General features: G+C 39.3%; 1 protein-coding gene across 3 annotated transcripts in view; it reads right to left on the reverse strand.

The window, feature by feature from the left end:
• The window catches only part of LOC128226812 (NACHT and WD repeat domain-containing protein 2-like), a 60898-nt gene extending 49803 nt beyond the window's left edge, over nt 1-11095 (reverse strand). The window contains exons 1-3 of one of the 3 annotated variants that reach the window (XM_052936915.1): nt 10929-11095; nt 9202-9653; nt 6420-6508 (exon numbers count right to left, since the gene is read on the reverse strand). In XM_052936915.1, the coding sequence (XP_052792875.1) occupies nt 6420-6508; nt 9202-9610 (498 nt within the window). In that variant the 5' untranslated portion in view covers nt 9611-9653; nt 10929-11095. Of the gene's footprint in view, nt 1-6419; nt 6509-9201; nt 9654-9822; nt 10658-10732; nt 10867-10928 lie in introns of those variants that run through there. The other 2 variants (XM_052937070.1, XM_052936996.1) reach the window with 2 other exon arrangements.
• Nucleotides 11096-11633: the final 538 nt, after the last annotated feature.

The following is an 11633-nucleotide window of genomic DNA, read 5'->3' on the forward strand; positions in this document are numbered from 1 at the left end:
CAACGGCTCGTGCCCAGGCCTATCATTATATTGCTACACTCTCACCAACGGCTCGTGCCCAGGCCTATCATTATATTACCACACTCTCAACCGCATCCTGTGCAGAGGCCTTTCATTATATTGCTACACTCTCACCATCGGCTCGTGCCCAGGCCTATCATTATATTGCTACACTCTCATTATCGGCTCGTGCCCAGGCCTATCATTATACTGCTACACTCTCATTATCGGCTCGTGCCCAGGAATATCATTATACTGCTACACTCTCATTATCGGCTCGTGCCCAGGCCTATCATTATATTGCTACACTCTCACCAACGGCTCGTGCCCAGGCCTATCATTATATTGCTACACTCTCACCATCGGATCGTGCACAGGCCTATCAGTATATTGCTACACTCTCACCAACGGCTCGTGCCCAGGCCTATCATTATATTGCTACACTCTCATTATCGGCTCGTGCCCAGGCCTATCATTATATTGCTACACTCTCATTATCGGCTCGTGCCCAGGCCTATCATTATATTGCTTCACTCTCACCAACGGCTCGTGCCCAGGCCTATCATTATATTGCTACACTCTCACCATCGGCTCGTGCCCAGGCCTATCATTATATTGCTACACTCTCACCAACGGCTCGTGCCCAGTCCTATCTTGATATTTCTACACTCTCACCAACGGCTCGTGCCCATGCCTATCTTGATATTGCTACACTCTCGCCAACGGCTCGTGCCCAGGCCTATCTTGATATTTCTACGCTCTCGCCAACGGCTCGAGCCCAGGCCTATCTTGATATTTCTATGCTCTCGCCAACGGCTCGTGCCCAGGCCTATCTTGATATTTCTACGCTCTCACCAATGGCTCGTGCCCATGCCTATCTTGATATTGCTACGCTATCGCCAACGGCTCGTGCCCATGCCTATCTTGATATTTCTACGCTATCGCCAACGGCTCGTGCCCATGCCTATCTTGATATTGCTACGCTATCGCCAACGGCTCTTGCCCATGCCTATCTTGATATTGCTACGCTATCGCCAACGGCTCGTGCCCATGCCTATCTTGATATTGCTACGTTATCGCCAACGGCTCGTGCCCATGCCTATCTTGATATTGCTACGCTATCGCCAACGGCTCGTGCCCATGCCTATCTTGATATTGCTACACTCTCACCAACGGCTCGTGCCCAGGCCTATCTTGATATTGCTACGCTATCGCCAACGGCTCGTGCCCAGGCCTATCTTGATATTGCTACGCTATCGCCCACTTTTCGGGCACAGTTCTATAAACGTCGTCAGTGGTTTAATGGTCATGTCATGAGATTTGTTTGAGATAGTACAGGTGTTTAAGATTTGATTAGGAACCACTTACAGGGTAATAATTACGTGTTATCTGGACCTTTTTTGGAAGGCACTCGGCCCTACATCATGAGGGAACACTTCGTCCTCCAAACTTAGACATGATGTTTGCCTTCCTTTTAAGATGTCTAATTATATCATTCCTCGTTTAGCATAAAATAACCAGAGTATCCTAAGCTTCATAGACTAAAGATTTAGACCCATTAAAATGACACGCACGCACGCACGCACGCACGCACGCACACACACACACACACACACATTCGTGTTGTAAACTTGCTTACAATAAAAAATGCTTCCGGCATCATATAACACGAGTTACTTTGTATAACACATGTGTAATATAGCATTGCTAATTTTTTATTGGTCCGAACATTATATCGCTCTGCAAGTTTATAAACATTTTAATTGATTTTTCCTTTATTGGTAATATTTCAGCAAATCATATATTTATGTGATCTTACGATAATGATTTATTTTAATTTTCCATCTGAATCTCTTGAGGAAAGTGTGATTTTTCTCTTGATTTCGTGAAATTAGAAATAGATGTGTGATTAACTAAAATATTGCAAAAAAAGCAATTTGATCGTTAAAAGTTTAGTATTTATATTATGTTCTGATTCTTACTGCATTTAATGTTTACGTAGATTCTTCTTATACACGGAATTAAACAGTCTCGAACATTTATTCCGGCTATTTTTACCTGGAGAAAACATGTGGTAAATTTATCACTTTAACTCGTCCAGGACATTTGTTAGTAAGCTTACTAGCTTATTTCTCAAACTCGTGAAATAAACGTGTGTATTATTTGACGATTTTTTACAGATTCTTAATGTATCAAAAAGCTACAAACTTTTACTCCTTCACTGCTATGATATGACATGCTAGAGAAAATTGTCTCTTTATTGGAAACCCCCGAAAAGAATGTATACAGTGTTCATTCGTGCAAGGTACATGAGTAGTAGATGTTATCTACAGTGTACATTCGTGCAAGGAACATGAGTGGTGTATGATGTCTACAGTGTACATTCGTGAAAGGTACATGAGTGGTATAAAAATTATGAAGCTTACAGTGTACATTCGTACAAGGTACATGAGTGGTATATGATGCTTACAGTGTACATTCGTATAAGGTACATGAGTGGTGTATGATGTATACAGTGTTCATTCGTGCAAGGTACATGCGCGGTATATGATGTCTACAGTGTAAATTCGTGCAAGGTACATGCGTGGTCGATGTCCACAGTATATATGTTTACAGTACAAACGTTGTAAATTATGCCCACAGAATTGATGTGTGCGGTAGTTGATTGGTATATGTCCACAGTATGGACGTTTGCGGTAGATGATTGGTAGATTATGCCCACAGTATGGATGTATGCGGTACATGATTGGTATATTTCCAAAGTTTAGATGTTTACGGTACATGAGTAGTAGATTATGTCCACAGAATAGATGTATGCGGTACATGAGTGGTAGATGATGTCCACATGTATGCGGTACACAGTATAGATGTATGCGGTACATGAGTGGTAGATGTCCACAATATAGATGTATGCGGTACATGAGTGGTAGATGATGTCCACAGTATAGGTGTATGCGGTACATGAGTGGTAGATGTCCACAATATAGATGTATGCGGTACATGAGTGGTAGATGATGTCCACAGTATAGGTGTATGCGGTACATAAGTAGTAGATGTCCACAATATAGATGTACGCGGTATATATGAGCGGAAGATGTCCATAATATAGATGTTTGCGGTTCATGAGTAGTAGATGTCCACAGTATAGATGTATGCGGTACATGAGTGGTAGATGATGTCCACATGTATGCGGTATATGCGTGGTAGATGTCCACTGTATAGATGTATGCGGTACATGAGTGGTAGATGTCCACAATATAGGTGTATGCGGTACATGAGTGGTAGATGTCCACAGTATAGGTGTATGCGGTACATGAGTGGTAGATGTCCACAATATAGGTGTATGCGGTACATGAGTAGTAGATGTCCACAGTATAGGTGTATGCGGTACATGAGTGGTAGATGTCCACAGTATAGGTGTATGCGGTACATGAGTGGTAGATGTCCACAATATAGATGTATGCGGTACATGAGTGGTAGATGATGTCCACAATATAGATGTATGCGGTACATGAGTGGTAGATGTCCACAGTATAGGTGTATGCGGTACATGAGTGGTAGATGTCCACAATATAGATGTATGCGGTACATGAGTGGTAGATGATGTCCACAATATAGATGTATGCGGTACATGAGTGGTAGATGTCCACAGTATAGGTGTATGCGGTACATGAGTGGTAGATGTCCACAATATAGATGTATGCGGTACATGAGTGGTAGATGATGTCCACAATATAGATGTATGCGGTACATGAGTGGTAGATGTCCACAGTATAGGTGCATGCGGTACATGAGTGGTAGATGTCCACAATATAGATGTATGCGGTACATGAGTGGTAGATGATGTCCACAATATAGATGTATGCGGTACATGAGTGGTAGATGATGTCCACAGTATAGGTGTATGCGGTACATGAGTGGTAGATGTCCACAATATAGATGTATGCGGTACATGAGTGGTAGATGTCCACAGTATAGATGTATGCGGTTCATGAGTAGTAGATGTCCACAGTATAGATGTATGCGGTTCATGAGTAGTAGATGTCCACAGTATAGATGTATGCGGTTCATGAGTAGTAGATGTCCACAGTATAGGTGTATGCGGTACATGAGTGGTAGATGTCCACAGTATAGGTGTATGCGGTACATGAGTGGTAGATGTCCACAGTATAGGTGTATGCGGTACATGAGTGGTAGATGTCCACAATATAGATGTATGCGGTACATGAGTGGTAGATGATGTCCACAATATAGATGTATGCGGTACATGAGTGGTAGATGTCCACAGTATAGGTGTATGCGGTACATGAGTGGTAGATGTCCACAATATAGATGTATGCGGTACATGAGTGGTAGATGTCCACAATATAGATGTATGCGGTACATGAGTGGTAGATGTCCACAGTATAGGTGTATGCGGTACATGAGTGGTAGATGTCCACAATATAGATGTATGCGGTACATGAGTGGTAGATGATGTCCACAATATAGATGTATGCGGAACATGAGTGGTAGATGTCCACAGTATAGGTGTATGCGGTACATGAGTGGTAGATGTCCACAATATAGATGTATGCGGTACATGAGTGGTAGATGTCCACAATATAGATGTATGCGGTTCATGAGTAGAAGATGTCCGCTGTATAGATGTATGCGGTACATGAGTTGTAGATGTCCACTGTATAGATGTATGCGGTTCATGAGTAGTAGATGTCCACAGTATAGATGTATGCGGTTCATGAGTAGTAGATGTCCACTGTATAGATGTATGCGATACATGAGTGGTAGATGTCCACAGTATAGATGTATGCGGTTCATGAGTAGTAGATGTCCACAGTATAGATGTATGCGGTATATGAGTATTAGATGTCCACAGTATAGATGTATGCGGTTCATGAGTAGTAGATGTCCACAGTATAGATGTATGCGGTTCATGAGTAGTAGATGTCCACAGTATAGATGTATGCGGTATATGAGTAGTAGATGTCCACAGTATAGATGTATGCGGTTCATGAGTAGTAGATGTCCACAATATAGATGTATGCGGTACATGAGTAGTAGATGTCCACAGTATAGATGTATGCGGTTCATGAGTAGTAGATGTCCACAGTATAGGTTTATGCGGTACATGAGTGGTAGATGTCCACTGTATAGGTGTATGCGGTACATGAGTGGTAGATGTCCACAATATAGATGTATGCGGTTCATGAGTAGTAGATGTCCACAATATAGATGTATGCGGTACATGAGTAGTAGATGTCCACAGTATAGATGTATGCGGTTCATGAGTGGTAGATGTCCACAGTATAGGTTTATGCGGTACATGAGTGGTAGATGTCCACTGTATAGATGTATGCGGTACATGAGTGGTAGATGTCCACAGTATAGATGTATGCGGTTCATGAGTAGTAGATGTCCACAGTATAGATGTATGCGGTACATGAGTGGTAGATGTCCACAGTATAGATGTATGCGGTTCATGAGTAGTAGATGTCCACAGTATAGATGTATGCGGTACATGAGTGGTAGATGTCCACAGTATAGATGTATGCGGTACATGAGTGGTAGATGTCCACAGTATAGATGTATGCGGTTCATGAGTAGTAGATGTCCACAGTATAGATGTATGCGGTACATGAGTAGTAGATGTCCACAGTATAGATGTATGCGGTACATGAGTGGTAGATGTCCACAATATAGATGTATGCGGTTCATGAGTAGTAGATGTCCACAGTATAGATGTATGCGGTTCATGAGTAGTAGATGTCCACAGTATAGATGTATGCGGTACATGAGTAGTAGATGTCCACAGTATAGATGTATGCGGTACATGAGTAGTAGATGTCCACAGTATAGATGTATGCGGTACATGAGTAGTAGATGTCCACAGTATAGATGTATGCGGTACATGAGTGGTAGATGTCCACAATATAGATGTATGCGGTTCATGAGTAGTAGATGTCCACAGTATAGATGTATGCGGTACATGAGTAGTAGATGTCCACAGTATAGATGTATGCGGTACATGAGTAGTAGATGTCCACAGTATAGATGTATGCGGTTCATGAGTAGTAGATGTCCACAGTATAGGTGTATGCGGTTCATGAGTAGTAGATGATGTCCACAATATAGATGTATGCGGTACATGAGTGGTAGATGTCCACAGTATATATGTATGTCGTACATGAGTGGTAGATGATGTCCACATGTATGCGGTACATGAGTGGTAGATGTCCACAGTATAGATTTATGCGGTACATGAATGGTAGATGATGTCCACAGTATAGATGTTTACGGTACATGAGTAGTAGATGATTTATACAGTATATATGTATGCGGTACATACGTGGTAGATTATGTCCACAGTATATATTTTTTCGGTACATGAGTGGTAGATAATACAAACTTCCCGTTCTTACCTGAAACTCCAGGCCATGTTTCTCTCGAAGGTTGCTTTTTAATTTAGGATATACTTTCTCCATCAGCGCATTCCTCTCCAACGTTGTGTCTGAAAATTAAAAGAAGGGTATTTAATGTCTTTTAAAGGCATATTAGCTTTATATAATTATTATGTAATCAGGCATGACAATACTAATACAATGTTGACACAATGTATATCAAGGGGATCAAGTCAAAACATGAAAATTATTGTCTATAATATGGCTGAGAGTGACCTTTTGCATGTAAATGTTGTTTCGGTGCGAGAAATATTGCGTATACCGTTTTATCAGTTTCCCAAAAAGGTCGCATGTATGAACGAATAAACGTTAACGTGTTCTCATATTCCCAAAATGATAAAATCTCTAATAGAAATTGCTACTATTGGCTTTCTTTCTTATGAATTACAATCAATGGCTTTAAATTACATTCACTTACACAGGGAATGAATAAAACTTTGGCACAGAAGCAAAGTCTATAATTAAACTCATTTTTTAAGAGCGCCTAAGAACATTTTTGTTTAACATCAAAATGGAAATATGTTTGCAATAAAGCTCTGTCAGTTCATATGGGGTAATTTAAGGCCTGGTCTTGCGGCTCCTGTTACGTACTGCTACGAGTAAATCCGAACAGAATTCAAAACGTTTAAGTGTTTGCCTAGATTTTCAGCCAATTAGGGGCGCTAGATTTCTATATTGGTAAGTTTCTCATTTGTGAAGAATCGTTCAATACGATGTGTGATTTTACGAACTACTTGCATACATCCGAGGTTGTTTTCGATGGAAAATGACCGAGGAGTTCCGAATGAAATGACGTAGTGATGGTTCAATCACTGCTCTATATAATGATTACAATACAGTACAATGATAATAACGCGACAGTACAGTGATGATAACGCGACAGTACGATGATGATAACGCGACAGTACGATTATAATAACGCGACAGTACGAAAATGTTAACGCGACAGTACAATGATGATTACGCGTGACAATACGATGATGATAACGCGACAGTACGATGATGATAACGCGACAGTATGATGATGATAACGCGAAAGCACGATAATGATAACGCGACAGAACGAAAACGCAATAATTTTATCACGATACTGATGGTGAAAATGCGATAATATATAACATGATCATCGTCGTAATCATCGTCGTAATGTTGTATTACCGCGTTTTCGTACTGCCGCGATTTCATTATTTCACTGTCGCGTTTGCTTCATTGTCGTGATTAAGCGTTTTCATCATCGTACTATCGAGTATCGCATTTCATATCAACACATTCACAGGCAATGACCCTAACGGAATTCCGTACAAATGGGCGGGTCATGTGAATTATGTAAAACTGTAGCTGGTGTAGCCTTTTTCGGAATTGGAGGGGCATAAACTATATAACTAATAATACCATAAATTGCGGTCGTCCAACATTGAATTACGACCACTGGAATGGGTTGAAATTAATAAAATCCGATCAGAGAACTTAAAATAAAGAGTAATGCACTTTTGACACTGCAAAAATAAGAAACGCAAGACTTGATTTTGAAATTAGTCTGTTGATCCTTGCATATCAACAGTAATACTTATTTGAAATCCCCTCTACCTTTTATTAAATACATGCATATGAATTCAGTATTAAGGCTCATGTCTTGCATAATTATGTTCATATTTGTATTGAGCAAACATACTTCGTTTTCTTTAAAATCATATAGAAAACAGACAAGTTGATTTCTTCTACGTTGGAAATACAGCTTTATGAACATTGTTTCTGATTATACCAAAATTGTGATAAATATAAATTATAAACGAGTTCCACCGTGTATACTAAAAGTTATGTTTATAAATTTTATATGCATGACACCCCGTACTTAAAATATCCATTTTATTGAGAAAATGTTTTTGAACATATTGGTCAAGTCTTTATGCTGGTGCACTGGCCGATATGTGAACTGTGTAATGAGGTTTACAAGCACTTGCAGTCAGTAAATAAACATCCACATTGTATTATCAGGTTATGATGTGAACACGTCTATGAAGTGTAGTTGTCTTATATAATGACTGAGCTTCAATCATGACTTTCATCACAAAAATATAGTTACATATTTAAAGCTGGTATATAATCAAATATCTCAAATGAGCACGGTAATTGACGCCGGGTAAAATTCCAACTGGACGGAAAAGCAAATTGCTGCTGTGAATATATACATATATATTTGCTTTTCCGTCAAGGGTTGTGGTGTCATTTCTAGACACAAAATAAACCAAGTCTTGCTTGAACACCGCGTCATTCTCCATTTACCATATACCAGAACTTTTGAAATACCCTCGTATGAATGAAATACTTTTATCCATTATTATCGTGTAGATAAATGCTTATTGTTGTTGGCAATAGCCATTCGTACATGCTTGAACCCCACGTTGAACCCCACGTTGGAACCCCACGTTGAACCCCACGTTGAACCCCCTGAAGCGGCGAGTAGGGGGTTTAAGAGTAGGAGAAATCGGTACATGCCCTTTCCATGAGCCAAACAACTTGCTCCTGGTATTCGGGGACCTTCTTCAGAGATACGCTAGTTGTAATTAAAAATCATTTTGAATAACTGCAATTTGTTTTCTTGTGGATTCCGAATCCAGTTTTCTCTATAAGTGGAATCCTGCGAACCTTACAACGGCATCAGGAATAACGCCAAAATATAAAAGAAGCTCGCATATCTAAGAGGAAGAGGTTTAAACCCTTCAATATTTGATCAAAAACATACCTGTAAAAGTTGAGCTGGTGAAGATCCGGACAATCTTTGATCCGAGAGGCGGCAGGTCCTCCAGTTCGCCGACAAGAACGCGCATGAGCTTCTCTCTCTCCTCGTCCAGGAGCACCTCTTCACCCTCCTCACCCTCACCGTCCACCGACCCCGCATCCCCGTTCAACCCGACACCCCAGTTCTCTTCGGTCTCTTTTTTCTCACCCGACTTCTCTCCCTTGTCTGCCTTCTTGTCACATGTGTCGCCCTTCCTATCAGCCACGCCATTCTCTAACGTGTCTGACTTTTCGGGTTTCTTTTCCTTGTCAACTTTAACTGATCCATTTTCAGGTTTCTTATCACCTTTGTCCGCTTTTTCTATGGCTCGATCAGCCTTGAGTTCACTTTTGTCCATCGTCATTGCTGCCATTTATATGCATAGCCCTCAACATCGATGGTGTTATATTCTGTCACTGGAACAGATAAGTAACATCGTTAAAACGCAGCGGATGGCATCAATCACATGAATCGATGATAAAAATATCTAAAGTACATTTATTCATGATTTAATTATTGTTTAGTTTTACTTCGGAAATTGGAAATAGTATTCCAACACAAATGAGATATGGACATGATAGTTACTTCTATACTGGTTTATATCACGATGGAATTGCGCATAGCAGGATCATGATGTTAACGTCACCTGAGTACAATGTACTTCCTTTCTCTCATTCATAAAATCCTGGTTAGATATTCACTGATTTTGCTATGGACGTATTTAAGTGCACATGAACGTACTGTTCTCATCACATCATTTTAATTAAACGCGACAAGCGACACTATAGCACAGTTAATTGATTTAATCCGAAATAAATGAGCGCTAATTCATCCAGGAAACATTTCAAGCACAGCAATGTTCAATCAAATACTGCTGGTGATAAGGAATTATAAATGGTAAAATAATCTATTGAACCAAAGTCCCTTCCATTTTCATGTATTTTCCGATATCTTTCACACGAAGTTGAGACTTGGATCGCATTATTATACCCCTATTATCTGTCGCCTATACCGTGTTATCAATAATGTTTTGATAAATTCCTCTTTTTGTAAAAATTTCGACCGATTTTCCATCTGTTCATAACATTTAAATATCTTGCTCAAATATCGAACTGCCGACAGACATATATCTTACCATAGGTTAACATTTCTGCAATGTTTTGAAAATGACCTGATTAGAATAGAAAGTTACAAGATTCTTTTGACGCCGTCAAGGACAATTTAACTTACTTTATTAATATTATTTTTTTAGTTTTGAGTAGCACGGTCTTCGACTAAGGCTCACAAATTATTTACATTTAACAAACTCGTGTATTTTTATCAATTTTGTTTTCACGGTATGAAATACTTTTGTAATGTTATTAATTTAGCCACATATTTAATACATTTATATAAATCTGCCACACAAACATACAAATCCATTTTAAAAGCCACACCGATGGTTTAATGAATATAATACGTGCTCCCCATTTCAATACACAATATCAATCCTTACCTTTACAAAGATCTTACGCAAAATATTTTAGTCCAGAACATTTCATTTTCTCTTTGTTGAAGTTTATATCTAATATAAAACCAATTACCGTATATTGAACATTAAATTGAGCTGCAAATCGAAGTATAATATCACACGTTTACTTAACTGGCTGACATAAATATAAATTGTTCCCCGTTGGCTCGACAATACTTACTTTTATTTAGCACTCTCCTATTTTACAGATTATATAAACACCTAAAAATCTCACAGGTACGAGAATGGCAATTAATTAGAAATCCTCTGACAATGGTCCTGTGATCGGTTTATAATCATTTATAATATTGTTATCATGCTTAGATTCAAAACACAGCTACGTTGCTAGTTCACTTTGTGGCGCTTCGATTTTATTTGCCTGATTTGCCGGGCGAGCGGTCGGGGACGAAACAAATGCCTGTTACAATAAAACGGGGAGGATTGGAAACCACAAATCGAAGACGGGCTGTTTAGTTAACACTCAGATATTGATGGCCTGGGAGGCCACAGCTAGGACAAAACACGCCGATTGCAGTTCTACACATCCTATTACTCAAATATGCATTACTCTTTTGCCAAGCAATATCGGCAATTGAAACAAATACTAATTAATTGTTAGTTTTATTTGAGATACTAAATTATTTGTTTTATATCGAAAAAAGAAAATATTCAAAGAAGCAAGGCGGTTATAGTAGATTAGATGGTTGATGCAAACACGGTTTGCAATAAAAGTCAGATATGGTGATAATAATCTATATAATTGTTTTATATAATAAAAATGTTTAAAGGACAATGCACAATATACCTGAAATTGCCAAATACTAAAACAAAAAGTAATGGGCCCATACATGCAAAATCTGTTTGCTAATTTTCGCACTCGTGGAGT

The sequence above is a fragment of the Mya arenaria genome, chromosome 1 (genome assembly GCF_026914265.1).
Source record: "Mya arenaria isolate MELC-2E11 chromosome 1, ASM2691426v1".
NCBI lineage: Eukaryota > Metazoa > Mollusca > Bivalvia > Myida > Myidae > Mya > Mya arenaria.